The sequence below is a fragment of the Spinacia oleracea genome, chromosome 6, assembly GCF_020520425.1.
Source record: "Spinacia oleracea cultivar Varoflay chromosome 6, BTI_SOV_V1, whole genome shotgun sequence".
Taxonomy (NCBI): Eukaryota; Viridiplantae; Streptophyta; class Magnoliopsida; order Caryophyllales; family Amaranthaceae; genus Spinacia; species Spinacia oleracea.
This window is the reverse complement of record NC_079492.1, coordinates 37,413,514-37,433,064: the sequence shown is the minus strand read 5'-3', so window position 1 is coordinate 37,433,064 and position 19,551 is coordinate 37,413,514. Positions and strand designations below refer to the sequence as shown.

Below are 19,551 nucleotides of genomic sequence, written 5' to 3'. Positions count from 1 at the left end.
TGAAATTCAAGACGGAGTTTCCAATCCATTTTCAAGACGGAGTTTGAAGTTGAAGCTTCAAGATGAAGTCGGGCCATACTAGATCACATTTATATCTTATGCATGCTTTAAGTTATTTATTGCTTTAAATATGTCTTAATTATGCATGAGATTGTGGCTTTATTATTTTGCATGATTAAGGATTTTAGTTCACTTAAAATCTAACCAACATAGTAAGAGCCTTAAGTTCCAAACTTTAAAAATCGAGTTAAAAGGTGCCATGCCAAAATAACACTTACTTGGATAAACCTTTACATCAATCTTAGTAATAGTTTTCCGCCTAAGCGAGGTGTTACTTATTGATCCTAAAGGGGTAAGGTACACAAATAATTGTGAGTACATGTTTGTTTTGGTGAAATTCAACGATATAATTAGTCACTACAAGAAAATAGAGTATATATTGACGCTTTTGCTATGACGCTTTTATAAAGGGTCACAATATTTTTTTGGTCACGAAAACTAGATATGTATATAATGACGATTTTAGGTGTCTAAATAAATATTGGCCACAAAAAGAGTCACAATGTTATAAAAATAACCATTGCACCTGACCACGTGTTTAACTCCCGCTTATTTGGAGATTTCAGAAACCTCACGTATACACTACACGACACCCACGAAATTCTCAACCTCCTCCACTCTAACAACCGACTCGCTGCTCCCTCCTCTATTCTTCAGCAAAAAATCCCAGAAAATTCTCAAAAATTCCCCAGATACTCACCAAATTAATGATCTCCGATCCTCAACTCAAATTTCTCTCATTCCATTCCAGTATAAATGGGAAATCTGGAGAAGCCTATAATTGCAAGCTAATTCTCACTCCACCCTAAATTCATCTTTAATTGCAAGTTTCTTTGGATTTTCACGACTTGATTTCGTAATTGCAAGAATTCATTCGAACCCGATCGTAGAGTCGTAACAAAGCCATCGCAGAGCCATTGCAGAGCCATCGCAGATTTCACCGGTAAGTTCATGATGTTATACCCGTTTTTTTTCAAGTTAATTGTAAATTACTTTTTGCAATTGAATTTTAGGGGAGAGGTGTCCATGAAAGTATGGGGTTAAGGACGAAGGGGATATTTTTATGAGAACTAGGGACACAAGAATTCTACGTATTTTTTTTGGACCTTCGAATTTTAAGGGGCAGCATATTCTAATTAAAAATTCTGCAATTACTTTGTGTTTTTATGTGAACTTCCATACTGAATTGAGTGAATTTCGGTTCTTTTAGTTATACGGATTGGTTATGAATTTGTTGTCTAAGACACTTGATTTTGATTAAGAAATGGAAATTTAATTTCTTATTGTTGAATGAGCATATTGAGTCAATGCAGTGTATCACAAACTGTATCACAAAGTAGGGTCTAAATGTTAACCTGAATGATCAATTTCTGAATGATCATTTTTAGGATTTGTATGCTAATTGAGAACCTTTTAGGTGTTTGTGTACCTACATGTTTCAAAGTGGTGTCAACAATCCATGGTAAAAGAAAAGGGTAAGTAAAAAATTATGTTTCTTGATGAAATATTATGGTAATTTTTTCAGCATTAATCCTAGTTGATGATGGCAGCATTGTAATTTTGAGAATCACATTTTCGTAGCACTACTTTATTTATATTTCAAGAGTGGTAAAACACACTCCTTAGTCTTTACATTCACATACTAGGAAAGGGAAAAACAAAAAAGCAAAAAAAACTACAGAGTGAAATCAAACATCACTCTTCCTGAACATACAATTTATTCATCTAACACCAGACTTCGAGCTACTATGAAACAACACTCTTCCTGAACATAAAATTTATTCATCAACTCATCAACACTAGCCTTCGAGCTATAGCTGGTAAAAGGAACTTGGATAGGTTTCTGTTCAATTAAGCAGGTAACAATGTAGGGAGTAACAATGTAGGGAGTAAGCTGGAATTTGCTTTTTTCTTGAGTGTCTAACACATTTAGAAAATTTCATTGATACCAAAATTTTGGTTGAAGCTTTTACATACATGATGGTTATTATGGTAGATTATTGGTTCTTTTAGAATTAGGAATTGGATGTATTGTATGGTTTGGTTTTTTTTTCCTGGTGAACAATATAGCTTACCTGTTCAACGAGATTGAATCGTGTGACCCTTTTCTCAATACACCAATAATTCATAATCAACCTGGTTTTTAAAAGATTGTACTTCTGGAAAATGTGGATAATCTTATACCTAAAATCTCATCAGCCTATGCTAAGGAGAGACCTTTTATTCATATCCAAATTCCACTTGAAACTTCTGGTGAAGCTCTTACAACGACTAGGCTGTTCTGTTTATTGATATAATTAGTTGACAGATTGGAGTTGAGTGGTTAAGATGTTTAGTGTAGGCCGTAGGGTGTCAGTTTTTCAGGGTGTTCAATTTGCAGTCTGGTTTTCAGTCTGTATCCTATTGCAGTTTTGCTTTGTGCCTCCGCTTCTGGTTGTCTGTCTGCGTTTGTGCAGTTGTTTGGCCTGCTATTTGAAGGGCTGCTGTTCTTCTCATCCTGGTGTGTGGTCAGTGTGTGCAGCTACGTGTTGTGTGCTTACTGTAGTTGTAGTGTAGTTGTAGTGTACCAGTTGCTTGCTGCATTGTTGGTTGCTTTCTGATGCAGCTGCTGTTTTGTTTTGCTGTTCTTTTGTGTTGTTCTCTTCTGCGCTTGGTTTGTCTCTTTGTGGTTGCTTTTGTGTTTTTAGCTTGGGATGCGGGTTTGTGCTCCCTTAGCTGTTTTTGTTTTGCTGTTTGTTTGTTTCAATTCTATTTGGCTTTTACCTTTTGGTAATAAAATATACCTTATTTACCAAAAAAATATAAATGCCTTGGTCTTAAAAAATATTTCCAGAATCGGGTTTGATTTTCCGTAGAGCTACAACAGAATTATTCTACTCTGCCAAAGCCACAATAAAGGGTTGTGCATTGAATCTATACTGTCAAGGCTTTAATCAGTGTCCTATTGGCTTCTTGATATCACAATTTATCTGCTAAAAAGAAACTTTAATCAGGTCAATGGAATAAGAATCATGTAAAATCGGAAACCTGAATTTCACGCAGCGGTTTCCCTTTGGCGCCGAGGCCATAATGTCGAGAATAAATGGGTTTTGTAGTAGTGTGAACTGCTACTGCTTGCTGTTGTGAATCTGATCTGCTAATGATATGCTTTTTCTTCGATCTGATATTCTGTATCGTGATTTTCTGCCTAATCTACTGCCAATATGCTGTTCGTGTTTTATTCAGTGTTTGCCTTTGTTAATTGTAGTTCTTTTGTTGCATTTTGTTTTTGATTTTTAGGTTGTTGGTTAGTTGGTGCAGTTGTTGGTTGATTGTTTAGAGTTCTTGAACACTTAGATTGAGAGTTTGTTAAAGAGCTCTTCCATCAAAATTAATATAAAATTAAGGAGCTCTTAATTTGATTAATAAATTCTCCAGGTGAAATGAATTTGGTGTGGGAAATGTAGATCGAGATATAGGAAACTAGAAATTAAATTAAATGCCTAGAGTATGCGGCATTCTATGTTCATGTGTACGTACTTGGTTAGAGACAAAATTTATGATATCCTGGACACTAAGTCGTTCCTGATGTTATTTTTAATTCGTGAAATTTTGTTTGAAGTATCTTTTTGCAGAAGCAGCGGAAGTTTTTGGACTTTAATTCAAGTGGCCACCGGTTTTAAGAGTTTCGTGGAGTTTAGGATCTACTTTGTCTCGACATCTCCTTTCCAAGCGTTTTACAGGTGCTTATTGTTAAATTTGACATTCTTAATATTATATAAAATTTGCCTTTATTTTCCTACTCGACTTGTGGTTGTGTAAATTATAAAATGATCAATTAATACGTATAATCAAACTAAAATTTGAGTGCAATGATTAGACTTATGACTTATTATTTTCTTTTAGCTTTTACCATCTTATTTATTTTATTGAAACTTTGGTGTTCATAAATTTGTGAAACTCGCATGCTTTATTTTCCTTGTTGAATTCATGTGAAGTTGAAAGTATCATCTTGTCTGCTAAACTCACATGCTTTATTTTCCTTGTTGAATTCATGTGAAGTTGAAAGTATCACCTAGTTTGCTAAAAAAGATATGATATGGAATTGAATGAAAGTAGTTTCTAGCAAGAAGATGAACATAGATACTGAATATTAGTAGAGTTGTGTATGGAGGTGTTTGATTTTATATTCACTTGAATTAATCTCCTATGTAAATAATTATTTTTAACTAGTTCCTATTTGAATTATATGTAATATCAAGGTTCTAAGAATGATCATAACGTTTATTTATAAGCAATTCCTATTATACGACGTATGATAATTATATATCTTATTACTATATTTTCATATAGATATGGATACAAGTTGGATCGATCTACCTATTGGCCACCCTAAGTATGTCGAGGGTTGTATCACTACGACAGAAAATGCTTTTAATGGCGCTTAATAATGCTTTTAACAACGCTTCTTGAAGCGCTGTTGATGGCTCCGCTATTAAAAGTAAAAGGTACCTTTAATAGCGCTTTTCAAAGCGCTGTCATATGTAACATTAGGATAATTCAAATGTTTATTTCATAGCACATTGTAAGCGCTATTAAAGAAACGCTGTTAAATATTTACCGCCATCTTTTAAATTATTTTCTAAAAGCGGATGTATATGAAGCGCTATAAAAGGTTTTATATATATATATATATATATATATATATATATATATATATATATATATATATATATATATATATATATACATACATGAAAAATATTTCATTTTTTGCACAAAACAACACCATATATTGAAGAATAGTAAATAGTTGAAAATTAATTTCCAAACCTCAATTAAAAGAATTTTTGCAATTGTCACCCTAATAAAACCGATTACATAGATCTAAACTAAAATTCTAAACATTAAACTACGTAAATTACATTAATTAATAAAGTCTTATGTTTGTTGGTTCCGTCTACGTAACCTAGCTATTATATAGTTGTTGAACAACATGGTGTACCCATTGAGTCCTTACTTCGTCAATATGCTCTGTCATAACTTGGAAACTGGCAATCTGAAAAAAGTATTGTGAAACAACAGTGTATAAGATATTCATACATATAGAAGGGGGAAAATATTAAATACAAAAGAAAGCAAAACTCCATTTAAATTTACTGTTTCAAATATATACATGAGTATCTAAATACGTGTCATATATGAAAGAAAAACTCTATTTAGAGCCTTCTCTATTTCTTCCTACTAACTCGAAAAATACTTGCACGATTTCTTTTGCCCAAGTACTACAAATTTCTCTTAATTCATTCTCAATCTGGAAATCAAACTTAAACTTGTTCTTATCATTCTTTAACTTATTAAATACATGGTAAATATTTTCATCCCTAATAAATCCATTGCCACCATATTTGGCCCCGAAGTAATCAACATCTCATTCAAATAACTAACAACATACACCTTCAAAGGCAATGTATTTGTTATTCAAGCCACTTGCAAGATGACAAAGAATCAGACAAGTTGTGCCAAATGAAGCTCAGATAGGGACCCACAAGCCAAACAGGTTCATGGAAAGATTCAGAGTCTGAAGACTAGTATAGGATTTAGCAGTTATGGCCTCAAAAAAAAAAAAGAAAAAAAAAGAGGCCCAGATTGTTTTTTAGCTGACAGGTCAAGGATCTGTAGTTTACTAAATAATAGTATTTCTGGATGAACTGAGAAAATCTTTTGACAACAATCCATTCAAGTTATTAATAGAAAGATCAATAGTGTTAAGATTTGCGTATAGAGTGAGTAGATTGACATGAAGAACTCCCTGCAGGCAAGTCGACAAGAGTAAGAAGCAATTTCCAGAAGGTATCCCGAATGCGAACTGTGATAAAGAAAGCAACAAAACAAATTCTTCCCTCCTTTAAATACAAGCTTCACTGTCATGCACAGTTTGTCAGTTTCAAAAGGCATCGAATCTCCTGAAGTCTACAAATAATTCATCTTGAAAGCAGCATAAGAGGTTCAATCTTCACAGACTTGTTATTCTAATTTTACAAACAATTCTCTAGTCAAAACCCTTCAAAGCAACGCAGTCACAAATAACAAAATTTGATCGAATATAGAAATTCACAACAGAGGTTTTAAAAACCTTCTAACAATGTGACACTACTTAGATTTCATCTTCTCTTTCTCTTCTATATCTCACATTCAAATGTAGTCAATAATACGAGTACACCATAAGGTACCACAGACATACATACTGATAGTTCCTTTCATACAAGAAATGCAGGAGGTCAAAGACTGTCTTGAGTGTGCTGAACAATGAGCCCAAATTCTATGTTTTTACCACAATATTCCATAAATTAATTATTGGGCCTCTTCTCCTACACTCTGAAGTTATGGTTATGTTATTAGGTCTATAGCAGGCAAGGCAATTTGGGAACCATGTGATAATTGCAGTAACCACCTTACGGCTCTTCAAACTCTAGAATCTAGATAACGCCCCCAAAGAAATTGTTAATATTGTAATACATTAGGTCTTTGGTTTTAGATTTTAGTCACATCAAATGTATTAAATTTAGATCCCTGGTGTCTGAAGCCCACATGTTAGCTACAGAAGTTAGGAGCTAGTTTTTGTTTCTAGTTTGTTTCGTTGCCAAAAAAAAGAACTTTTCGAGTTTGTCATTTCAGCTTATTATCGTGGAGACATGGGTATTCTGCAGGTGTACGATGTTACTGATGAGTCATCATTTAATAGTAATATGCTCTACATACATTGGGACTTTTAGGAGTAGACCTTGGTTCTCTTTAATGACTAATTTCTGAATTCTATAAGGCCTCTTATGTTATGGATATCTGTGGCTTTTGAAAACAAACATGAATCAAATCCAAAAGCTCCAAGATCTTTAGTGATTACAGGAACAAATGTAGTTAAATGGGACAGTATGCGGGTTACACGTCCCACTGTGCCGAGATGTGAGGTGCAGATGGGAAGGACCGAAAGAGAAAAGCCTAACTTACTAAGAACAAAAGAAAAGGTCCATAAGCAGTGCAGTCTTTCCTGGCTAAATCAAGGATTTGGGGCTTCTCTTGCTACGCTACTATAATCAGCAAATATCAGGTGATAAATCTTCTTGTACTACTACTATTGCCCCTCCCTAAGCACTCACTAGAGAGAACAACCGTGTCCGTGGAAATGTATATTTCTGACAGAGAAGCTTTATCAGGAGGCCAAAACTTTCCTCTTTAACCATAATCGATTGTCTCTATACACAACCCTGAATTTTCTTAATAGCATTCAGTTTTAAGTAGTCTAAGATTTCCTTCTGGACAAAAAGTTGTTGAAATTGCAATAGGTAGAAAAGGAAATTGCATGAAAAAAAGACTTCTTATCTCCCCCATTATCATCCGCGAACCTTCATTATATAAAATTTCACCCAATAAACATCCCCCAAAATGATAACCAAACATAAATGACAAATTCAAATTAAACCCTCAATTATGTCAGACTACAAAACTAGGGCATAATCAATCAATACTGAACACAGAAAAACAAACCTTGACAAATGCGGAACTCAATCCACACTTCGCAGGAGGCTCTTCCTTCAAATTCGTCGTATTGTTAGATTCTCGGCATTCTTTATCCCAAGAGTTGTCAGCTCCCTGAGTGAGGTCTGTACTTTACAAGTGCACATAATGACTTTTCTTGAAGTAGCATTTGCTGATTTAGCCATTATTGAACATAGGATACTTACTGAGCGACGAGAGATACGCGGCTGAGAGCTCCACCTTTTGGCCCAACCAACTTCGCTTAACTGATCAAGAGCATCCTTCACAGCATCACTGTCTTTCTGCATCACAATGTGTTTTTACACCCTCGCAATTTGCAAATACTAATCATCATTCTAACAGGTATAACAACTTGATCATACAAACATGAGAATATTTGATTTGTTGATATTTTACTAGAAATCACCAAACAAGCTGACAAATTGTGATCTAAGGATGACATTTTTTGAAAGATAATCCCACATAAACAGTGTTCTCATACCCAATTAATATCAGTTCTTAAGGAGTTTAAGACCTCAATTCCAGCCAACTCCATAACCTAAATACAGAAATTTGAAACCCTCGAACCAAACCCAGCTAGACAATGTGACTTTGTGAGTAGTAAATCAGTTAAATCACAACAAATTTATACAGACCCAGAAAAATAAGAGAACAATTTCCGATACAGGGTGATTCTGGAACTCATTCAATTCAATTCCCCGACGAAATCCTCTTCGATCCCTAATATGCTTTGTAATCTGCATCAGCCACAATTCATAGTAAAATTTTTAAAAAAATTGAAGAAGAACATACCAAAATGAGAGGAAGATAGAGAAACCTCGCGCTGTCGGCATTGTATAGCATTGAAATCGTTGCTTTGGTTGGCAGTCTTGAGAAGTTGAGAGTAGAGAAAAAGGCGCAATTGAAAGGGTTTGGTAGGAGCAGAAGAAAACGGAAGAAAGAGAACCAATTTCTTTATTTTAATTTTTCTAAGTTTTGATTTATTTTGTTTTATTTTTTAATAGATTTAATAGCGGTGTATTATGACGCGCTATAGTAAGTAGAGATATGACAGTGCTTATTTTATAAGCGCTATAATATGTTGTATTTAATATCTTTAACAGGGGAAAGGGCAAAATCGCTATTAAAAAAACGCTATTAAATGACATTTCTGTAGTAGTGTATGCAATTCATTGAGTTTGCTAAAGAAGATCTAGTCCATGGAAAAATTAGACGCCCTTGTAAGAATTGTAAGGTGGAGAAATGGTTCCCGGTAAATGTAGTAGAGGCACATACTTTGTTTAAGGGGTTTTATAAGTCGTATAAGAAAAGGATCTTTCACGGTAAAGAGGATATGATTCATCGTGTGGTTGGTAGTGATGGAGGGAATACTAGTGAAGGATCCCTAAATAATGAAAGTGGGTTTGTTAGTCGAGATAATATGGGAGGACTATTAAGATAAACTTTTAGTGTTAATACGTTTCCCAATTGCCTAACTTTTGAAACACGGGAGGATGATGAGTGGATTGAGGAGCCAGTGACCTATGAAAGTGATGCTGAATATGATGATTCTACGAAAGAGGAAGAGGCGAAGTATAAGAAGTTACTTGAAGCTTCTGAGGAGAAATTATATGAAGGGTGTACCAACTTTTCAAAGTTATCTTTTCTTTTACACTTGTTTCACTTGAAGTGTATGAATCATTGGTCCATTGAATCTTTCAACATGCTGTTGAAGCTAATTCTAGATGCGTTTCCCCAAATACTTGATTTTCCCTCATCCTTTTATTACAGTAAGAAAATGATAAAAGACTTGGGTCTTGGGTATGAAAAGATTGATGCTTGTCCGAATAATTGTATGTTGTATTTGGGTGAATTTTTAGAGAAAGACAAGTGTCATGTTTGTGGTACATCGAGGTGGGCGAAAACTAAGGGTAAGGGTGGCATTACAAGTGATCCAGGTACGGATACTCATAAGAAGGGTGTGCCAGCTAAGGTAATGCGATATTTCCCTCTTATCCCGAGGCTAAAAAGAATCTACATGTCACCAGAAACAGCAGAATATATGAGATGGCATGATACAGAGCGATTGGGTGAAGATGATAAGAAGATTTTGAGGCATCCTTCAGATGCCTTAGCATGGAAGGCATTTGATGAGCGTCATAGAGATTTTGCATTCGACCCTCGTAGTGTTCGATTAGGTTTTGCGAGTGATGGGTTTAATCCTTATCGTTTAATGAACACCACTTATAGTACGTGGCCAGTGATGTTGATTCCTTATAATCTTCCACCATGGTTATGTATGAAACCATCTTCTTTCATTTTTTCCACACTTATTCCTGGAAAAGCAAGTCTTGGAAATGATATTGATGTGTATTTGCAGCCATTAGTGCATGAATTGAAATTGTTGTGGACGGGGGTTGAAGCTTTTGATGCTTTTGAAGGAAAGAAATTTAATTTGCACGCGGCTTTGCTTTGGACTATTAATGACTTTCCTGGCTATGCAATGCTCCCTGGTTTGAGCACAAAAGGTTACAGTGCATGTCCTATATGCATAGATTCCACGCCTTCTGATAGATTTGGGAACAAGATTTGTTATTGTAGCTATAGAAAATGGTTACCTTCAGATCACCCATATCGAATTCAGGGTGACAAATTTTGTGAGAAGTATGGAACTAATGAGTGGGGTAAAGCTCCATCTCGTCCTAGCGGGACTGATATATTGAGTGAACAAGAAAAGGTCGAGTATGTTTATGGAAAGTCGAAGGCACCACAGAAAAAGAGACAAAGAGGAGATAATGATAACAATGATGTCCAACATGAAAGTGCTTTTGGTACCAAGAGAAGCATATTCTTTGATTTGGTGTATTGGGAGCATAATATTTTAAGGCATAATTTAGATGTAATGCACATGGAGAAAAATGTGTCTGAGAATATTTTGGGAACTCTTCTTAGTATGGATAAGAGTAGAGATAGTAGGGATGATCGAAAAGCTCTTGAAAATGGAGAATAAAGCCTCACCTTTGGCTTAGTACTAATCCTAATGGAAGTGAATACATGCCTCCAGCTTCCTATTCTATGTCTACTGAGGAGAAAGAGAGGTTCTTAAATGTTCTGCAGAAACTTAAAGTTCCGGATGGATATGGATCCAACCTCTCTAGTTGTGTGAATATGAAGCAAAGAAAGTTGATTAACCTCAAAAGTCATGACAACCATGTTCTAATGCAAGATATCCTTCTTGTTGCCTTAAGAGCTTCTAACACTACAAAAGTGATTGACTTGTTGGCTGGATTGTCTTCTTTTTTCAAGAGGTTGTGCTCTACTACTATTGATCCAGATGATTTAGATGATCTTCAAGATGAAATCATTTTAACTATTTGTAAGTTGGAAATAGAGTTCCCGCCTTCATTTTTCACAATCATGGTCCATTTGTTGATTCACTTAGTGGAGGAGGTTAAACTTGGTGGACCAGTGGAATACAGATGGATGTATCCCATTGAAAGGTTAATTGTCTTCCATGTCTTAATTATATTATTTTATTAAATATTTCACATTTATTATATTAAAAGTAAAAATATTTTATTTGAAAGGTACTTGTCCCATTTGAAATCACATGTAACCAATAAAGCCCAACCTGAAGGATCTATTGCGGAAGGCTTCCTTTTAGAGGAGACAATTAGGTTTTGTTCGAGATATCTTGAAGGTGTTAAGACCATCTTTAACATACCTACGAGGATGGATGATGAGATTTAAAATTCCAATGATTACTTGTTTAACATTGGTGGCCGAGTTGTTGGGAAGGAGGTCACCATTCGCCTTGATGACAAAAGCTTAAAACAAGCTCATCGCTACGTTTTACTTCACTCTGATGCGATCAAATGGGATATGGAGTAAGTATTATGTTAGTTTTCCTATGAATTATATGTTGTTGAAATAGATCATTCTAAGTTATTTCTTCTTACATGAAGTGAATTTTTAATGGAGAAGCGTCACATGAACTCACAAAGTTCCGCCACGGAGAGTGATGAAAGCAACTGGATCATCAATGAATTCGGAGGGTGGTTGCAAAATAAGGTTACTTTTAAAATAAGTTCTTTTAATGTGAAATAAATACTTAGTTTTTTTTTTAAAAACAATGTATTTGATTTTACTATGTATCATCGTAGGTACATTGCATAGATGCCACCACCAAAGATGAGAAACTAAGAAAAGCTTTAGCGGGTGGTTTGTATTGTTATGGTAGAAAATTAAAAGGATTCATCATCAATGGATTTAAATTCCCTTCCATGGATTGCGATTGTCGTCTGCTGACACAAAATTCTGGAATTATGGTTGAAGCAGATGGAGATGCATATTTTGGAAAAGTGATGGATATCTATGAATTAAATTACTATGGAGCTTACAGAGTTGTATTGTTTCGTTGTGATTGGGTAGACATTCATAGGGGTGTAAGAACATATCCAAATGGCGACGTATGTGTCAATTTCTCAAAATTGATGCATACTGGCAGATTGTTGCAAGATGATCCATTTATATTCTCATCTCAAGCAAAACAAGTTTTTTACATAGAAGATGAGATTCAAAAAGGATGGTTGCATGTTGTTAAGAATAAGCTTAGGGACTTGTTTGATTTAGGTGATTCTTTACCAGTAGAAGTAGAGGGAGAGGGTGGGTTAGATTGATCATGTTTTTTTTAATTGTTTCTCTTTATATTTGTATTTCTATTCTATTGATTCCATCTATTGAATATTTTATTTTACTTTCAATCTAGTAATTACGTTCTATGTGTTCTATCCTATGATTCATATTGCATTGTGTTTAGTAATATCATTTATTTTCTCTCGTGTCTTGTAAATTGAGTAGTGTATATTTTTCTTGCGGTTGATATGCTTGTGGTAGCTATACTTGATACTTTCAAACTGGACTGGAGTAAGAAGTGTTGGAGAAAGGCGAGTTCTGAATTAGATGACTATGTAGCATTCGAAATTTGTACTATCTCCTAATTCTTGCTCTAACCATTATTCTTTACTTGTGTATGAGAGGCTGTTGGCGATTCTGCTAAGTTTTATCCTTTTTATCAAGGAATTACTACATCGTATTATACAGGTTAGTGATGATTATTCCCTGGGTTCTGTGACTGTTTTGTGTAAGATATCAGCAGCTGATTGAGTGTTCAGAAATATAGACTAGACGACTAGCTTAAGTGCTTTACAGTGTCTCCGTACCATTAGAATGTCTCATTCAATCTACAGTAGCTGCCATTCTCATGAAGATATAAATGAAAACATTTGTTATATTGTGTGATCCTCTTTTTTACTTGCGGAACTATGCTAGTTCTCTTTGGTTTTACCATTAATTATTTCTTTGTTTAGTTTTTAAGCAAATTTCTGTGCACTCTTTCCTAAAAACATGATTTTTTTTCCTGTTCCAGAAAATGTTTAGCTTCTTTTTTAAGTAGTTGAAATTGTCTGCTTAATTTATCCACTTCCATGGTGTATCAAATCAATGCAAAACGGTTTAGATTACAATCGGACTGAAACTCTGTTCCTTGCCTCTCCATAGCCTGGTAAAATAAGGGAAAAGAACACCAAGTTTTAAAAGGTAATTATGCCGAAAACAGAGAAGATACAACCTAGAAGCTAAACCAAACTAGTCATACTGAGCTAAACAACTAAGAAAAAAATGTAGCATAGAAACTGAGACAGTAAAAAAAACTACGAACATATTCCATCTTTGTTCCCTTTTCTGACTGGGGGTGATTGAACAACTATTGTCACATAGAATTCTCTCTCTTAGCTTTGGGAAATGCAACAGTTCTCCTATCAAGATAAAACCCAACCCATACAACATCCTGGGAATCACAGCTAAAATGTACCTTGTTGCTAAAATGACAAACACTCTTTTACTTCCTCTTTATCATTACTTGCTACTGCAATCTCAGACTTAGGTAATCTGATTCCAGCTCTGTTGTCATCCAAGATTTGTAATTCTTGAACAAGCAGTTACAACCAGCAATAAAAATTGTACGATAATTGAAGTGTTGGAATCTAAAAATATAAAGAGTAGCTTTGCTCCATTGAACCTTCAAACATCTTTTCTTTGCTTGAGATACAAGTTTACCATTTGCCCACTTGACTTAATATACCTGAGATCAAAACGAGCATCAGATCAATAAGTATAATAGCATGTATAGGATATAGCGTAATTGTGCATAAAATCAGAGGTTCTTCTGAAACCAAGTAACCGGTATCCTATCATAAACTGCAGGATTTATGGATAGAGCTTGCTGCACGAATAAAGATGAATGTTTCTTCAGCTGCAACTATATCCAGGGATGTAGTGCATAGTATGATACTAGTAGTTTGAGAGATACTACGGTTGACAATGGAAAAATATAACAATTGGCTCATCTGTTTCTCTCATTTCCTTTCCGGTCAGACCTCCCTTACAAGTCCTAGAATTGTGCCCAAAACAACCACACTTCTGACATTTCACAGTTTTTGGTCTTTTCCCTGGCTGCTCTTCTCCTTCTTCTCTCCTTCTGTTTCTGCTAGGTCTTCCAACTCCCCTTTTCATTCTGGGTGGCTTGATTGATGGTAATTTCTAATTTTCATCGACCAAAAGCAACATGGTATCCTAATTTCAGTGAGTTAGCTGCTAAACAGCTAGAAAATCTTCCTATGCAAGGGCCTATGAGGGTTATACTGAAGAGTCTGGGTGGCAAAGGGAACAAAATCAACGTGGAGGCAGAATAAACTATTACCTCATTAAAAGCAAAGGCTTCTAAAAATCTCGGTGAGCCAGCTAATTTCAAAATCTATGCCTGTCTCAGGTTTTAGTTCCTATAATTTTCAGATAAAATCCAAAATTAATAAGATATGAAACAATAATGTAAACGCATATAATAAATCAGTAATAATTTAACATTTGATTTCCTTGAATAAAGTGAAATGCATTGTATAGCAAACACTGTTGGGTTAGTGTCTTGTATCTCAGGTGCAGTGTTAATGTTATGGTTGGCTTAAGGGGAAAACCTAGGACTCCTGCTACATTGTAAGGTCTTGAATACAGAGTTAGGTGATTTTGGAGATGGTGGATATATGCCTTTTGTTGCCTGGTCACTCTCACTCACAAGGGATTTTCTTTGTGTAGCCAACATCATTTTTTCAGAAGCTTTTCTACGCTTAGTGTACCCCTCCTGTGAAATTTATCTAAAATCTACGTACATGATTCTATTTGTGTGCTTTTTCGCTTATTATTTTGAGTGATAGTTTAATTTCTCGGCTCACATTCTAGTTCAGAATTTCTGATAGAATAATTGTGTTTCTCACTTGCTCAACAGGAACTGAAAAAATGAGTTACAGGAGTAAAAGAACCTTCATAGTTACTGCTAGTGAAGACTCGAGCCTTGCTTCACCAAAGTCAGCCAAATCTTCTGATAAATCCACCCAAAAATGGGGACCATTATGCCCTCCAACACTTGGAGTGTCACAAACATTTGGATATATATCAGAACCCATCAAGCAATCCACAACTGTAAAAAAGCCTACGTCTTCTACATCATCTCCGTCCATGGTTGCTCCGAAATCATCCATGCCTGAATCTACTTCCATACCTTCAAAGCCCCAACTTCAAACATCATCAAAACCATCTTTTAGCCTATCACAACCATCCTCTAAACCATCGCAACACTCAATTTCATCCACTCTTACAGGAGCACCACAACCACAAAGAAAAATGGCTGAAAGTAGATGGTCGCATGGCCCTTTATTTCCAAATCTCATTCAAATAGCAGCAGAAAAAGAAGAAGAAAAAGAAGCACAACATGCCAAGCCTCATAACGCTACCCAACAGCCTCATAAAGCTACCCATCAACCTCAGAAAGTTTCACAAAATTCTGTCAAAGCTACAAGTCTGCCTCACAAAGCTGTACAACAACCAAGTGTGTCTTCTTTCACAGGTGCCAAACCATATTCAGAGAAAAATTCATTTGTTCCACCCATGGGATTAAAAAAACATGTGCTGTCACGACCTCCTCCTACACCATCACCATAAGACTCCATGACACGGAATAAAAATGGATATAGTGATCGGGTTTTTGTTCAGAGGCCTCCAACATACATGGATGTTAGTGCAAATACATCTCCCATGGAGCGATCTACTCCATCCTTTCATGTTGAGCGATCTACTCCATCCATTCAGGCTGAGTCAGAAATTATGCCAAATTACAGTTCTGATGAACCAGACGAATCAGTTTCTGAAAGTGAAGAAGAATTGAACGAAGGAGATTGGGGAGAGACTAGTGTGAAAGCATCAAAACCTCGACGCCGGATTATAGTTGCAAATTGGCCGAAAAGCGTGAAGTTTGATGAGAAGGAAGAGGTTCTAGCTATAGGTAAAAACATATCTCTACATAAAAGATGCACCTGTTTTTTATTTATATATTGGTGATTCTATGTAATCGAGTTGTTTTTTTTAATTATTACACGTAACTCTATATCTTTAAATCTGGCAGATGCTAATGGAAAACGCCATCTCGTGAAGGGTTCAGTCCAGCCTCGAGACGTTTGGACTGATGAAAAAGGATTAAGATACTATGTCAAGCTCAATGAATTCTGTGAATCTCTCCGAAAATGTGGTTCCATCCTTGTGAGTTTCCTCGGTGATATTGCAAAAAACGATTCATTGTGTCCAGTGGGAATCAAAACCTGGCGTGCTGTGAACAAGAAGTTAAAATCTAATATCGTTACAATGGTTCGGGTATGTAGATTATCGTTCTTAACCTTTTCATTCATGATCAACTAGTTGCGCATTTGTCAACCAATGAGATTATATTTTTACATATTACTATGCATGGTAAGTATAAGCATGTGATGCTCTTGTAGCTCATAATTTAATAGGAGGCAAATAAGGTTCGGAACTTAAATGAGACACCTAAGCTAAACAGGTCTGCACACACTTAGATCACTGACCAGGTCTGAATCTTTGTTCATCAGGGAGCTAAACAGGTCTGCACACACTGAGATCACTGACAGGTCTGAATCCTTGTTCACCAGTGAGACACAGTGAGACAAGAGAGGTTTTATCTGCAGGGCTTCTGTCAATAAGAACAAGATATTCACTAGGTTAAGCTAGTCAACAACAATTAGAATAAGGTTTTCATTACATCAAATACAAATCTTGACAAGAACAAGGATAGCTTAGTTGCTTTGACTGGTTGCAAAGATATTCCTTCCGTAGGAAAAAACTGGTTTTACCATGGAAGCTTATTTTCTTTTACTTTCAGTATTACTTTGAGTAACAAAACATTAGAATGGGAATGAGAATTTATTCCTTACTACTATCAAACAAAAATGATCGAACTCCCATTCTTGATTCCTTTACCCTCTTTACACTTTCTTAGTTCCTTTCCATTTCCCCTGAACACACTGAAAAGGTCCTTAACAGTATTAATATCCAGGATTTCAGGCACATAACAGTATTAATATCCAGGATTTCAGTTAACCTATAATCAGCTAACAATATGCATGTGCAATTCAGCACCATTTCTCAATCTCAAATACCCCACGGTAATATTATTCAATTAAAATATAAAACAATAGCTTCTTCCTAGACCAAGTTCACAAATAATAATAAAAAACAATGTGTATAAAAAATGTTGCACGAGTACTTGATGAAGATTTCTCAAACATACAAACCACTCTCAAGCAAGCAATTATATTCCAAAGCACAGACATAGAAACATTTGATAAACTAAAGTGTCTGTTTAATTGTAAGATAGGGAGAAACTATTATCCCGCAGCCCCATCTCAACACTATGTCAATCAGATGCTACAGAAAGCAGAAAATTACCTCTTTAAAGCTATAATTTAGCAATATCTATATCTAGTTGGTACTTGCTCCTTTTTTTTAGTTAATCCATTTTGACTGGACACGCTTGCCATCAACACAACTTTGACCATCAATATCTTGAAATCTTTGTATCTATTAGTAAAAATTATTTAAAATACTGATACATTAAAAATATACATTGTGAAAAATCCAATAACATTTCATTTATATACAAAGCATTAGTTAGAAACATGGTTAAAGTGAGGGATGTGAAAAGTGTTAAAAGTCAAAATGGGACAACTAAAAAAACGGCGGATGTGGTAAAGAAAGGAAATGCAATTTCGTGTCACCAGATAATATCCTATAATGATAGTTCTACTGGATAGAATGGTGTGGTAAGAAACTAAAAGTACAGAAAACAAGAGGAGCTTTTCTACTGTCTTCACCGAGAATTGCAAGAAATAAATGGGGTCAGAGATCAAGCCAATTAAAGTGAAAGACTAGAGAATCCAATATGCTCTGTGTAGGTATAACAAGCTAAAACTATAGCAAACAAGTCTTTACAGAGAAATGCAACTTGCATTAAGTAAAAGGGTGTCAAAGATCAAGCCAACTGAAAATGGTAAAATGGAAGACCAGAGACTCCAATATTTCTTAGCAGTAGTATATTATGTCTGTATAACAGTGTCAACAAACATTAACAAGTGCCCCAGTACCTGATTTCTATTTCCCTCTTATCCATCAATATTAGAGTTATGTTATAACTAGGACACTGGACATATCTATTTTATTAATTTTAAAATTTAGAATTTCCCCAACATTCAAACTTGATTTGTGTCTATCCCAATGATGTGATGTAACATGTGATGTAACTTGATTTTTTTTTTTTTTTTTTTTGTCTTTGATGGAACATTTTGTGATACCTGATGGGCTGGTAGTTGACAAGGCAATTGTGAGGCGTGCTGGTAAATCATGGAAGAATCATAGGTATATATTGAAGAAGCAGTACTTTGATCTAGTGAATAAAACTCTAGATCAAAATTATGATAGTATTCCTGATGGAATATGTAGTAGCAGTTGGAATGATTTGGTCGATTATTGTTTTCACTAAAGGGCACGGTATGTAACCCCAACAAATACTGATTTGAGTAAGCTACTTTTTTTTATCTCCGATTCATGATTACATTGATTTATGAACTTAGAAATTATCTCAACTTGGAAAAGATGCTCGAGCAGTACGAGGTCATATTCACAACAGTGGTCCTACAAGCTTTGCTAATCGAAGAGAAGATCTTGTATGATTTTTTACATTATTTGATTTGTTGCATTTCAGTTGCTATAGGTGCTAATCATATATGCTCTAATCAGCCTCAATCTACTCCATAAGTTTGTTGAATTTTTTTTCCTAATGTTGCATAAAGAGAAGAAGGGAGAGTATAGCGAATTGACGTTTTACAAATCAGTTTATGCCAAAGAAGATGGAAGCTTTAAAGAGGGCACAATATCTCGTCAATTTATGGTATCCATTGCGTTGAGTTCATTCAATAATTCATATTTTTGTCATCTAAACCTTACGCATTTCTTATTATGTACCAGGAGGATGCAAACAATAAACTCCAAGAAAACCTTGCGAGTTCCTCTACTTCCAAGTCTAAGGTCGAAATTGAGAATGAGGTCTTTAATGAACTTATGTACGGAGGTGAAGTGCCTAAACGTCCTCTAAATTATGGCTTTGGAGTGAAGCAAAGTGACATCTTTGGAGTGGATGGTTTGTTGAGGAAAGAAGGGTCTGGCTATCTTAAGAATAGTGATATTGAAATGGAGAACTTAAAAGTTGAATTATCAGTTGTAAAGAAGCAAAATGAAGACCTTGCACAACACAATCAAGTGCTGGACAACAAGTTTGATGAAACAACAAAGACATTTAAGATGATTGCTTCGTACTTTGGACAAGTTTTGAAGGAAGTACGTAAAGGAAATGTGTCATCGGACCTTTTAGATGGTACAGAATCAGCAATACTGATGGTCAGTTATATTCCTTATACTTTCTCTTTTTTATTTAGCTATGTATTTTTTTTTATCAATCTCTTATGTTCCTCCTCCCTGCCAGCCAACCATTATCACTTAAATCCAAATGACCCGAGGATA

At 35.2% G+C, this 19,551-nt stretch overlaps 1 protein-coding gene across 1 annotated transcript; it reads left to right on the top strand.

Moving 5' to 3' along the window:
- Positions 1 to 8,758: 8,758 nt before the first annotated feature.
- On the top strand, positions 8,759 to 10,585 carry LOC110804994 (uncharacterized). Its single transcript, XM_056832102.1, has 2 exons — positions 8,759 to 9,001; positions 9,089 to 10,585. The coding sequence occupies exons 1-2, from the start codon at positions 8,759 to 8,761 to the stop codon at positions 10,583 to 10,585; spliced, it is 1,740 nt and encodes a 579-aa protein (XP_056688080.1).
- The last annotated feature ends 8,966 nt before the right edge of the window (positions 10,586 to 19,551 follow it).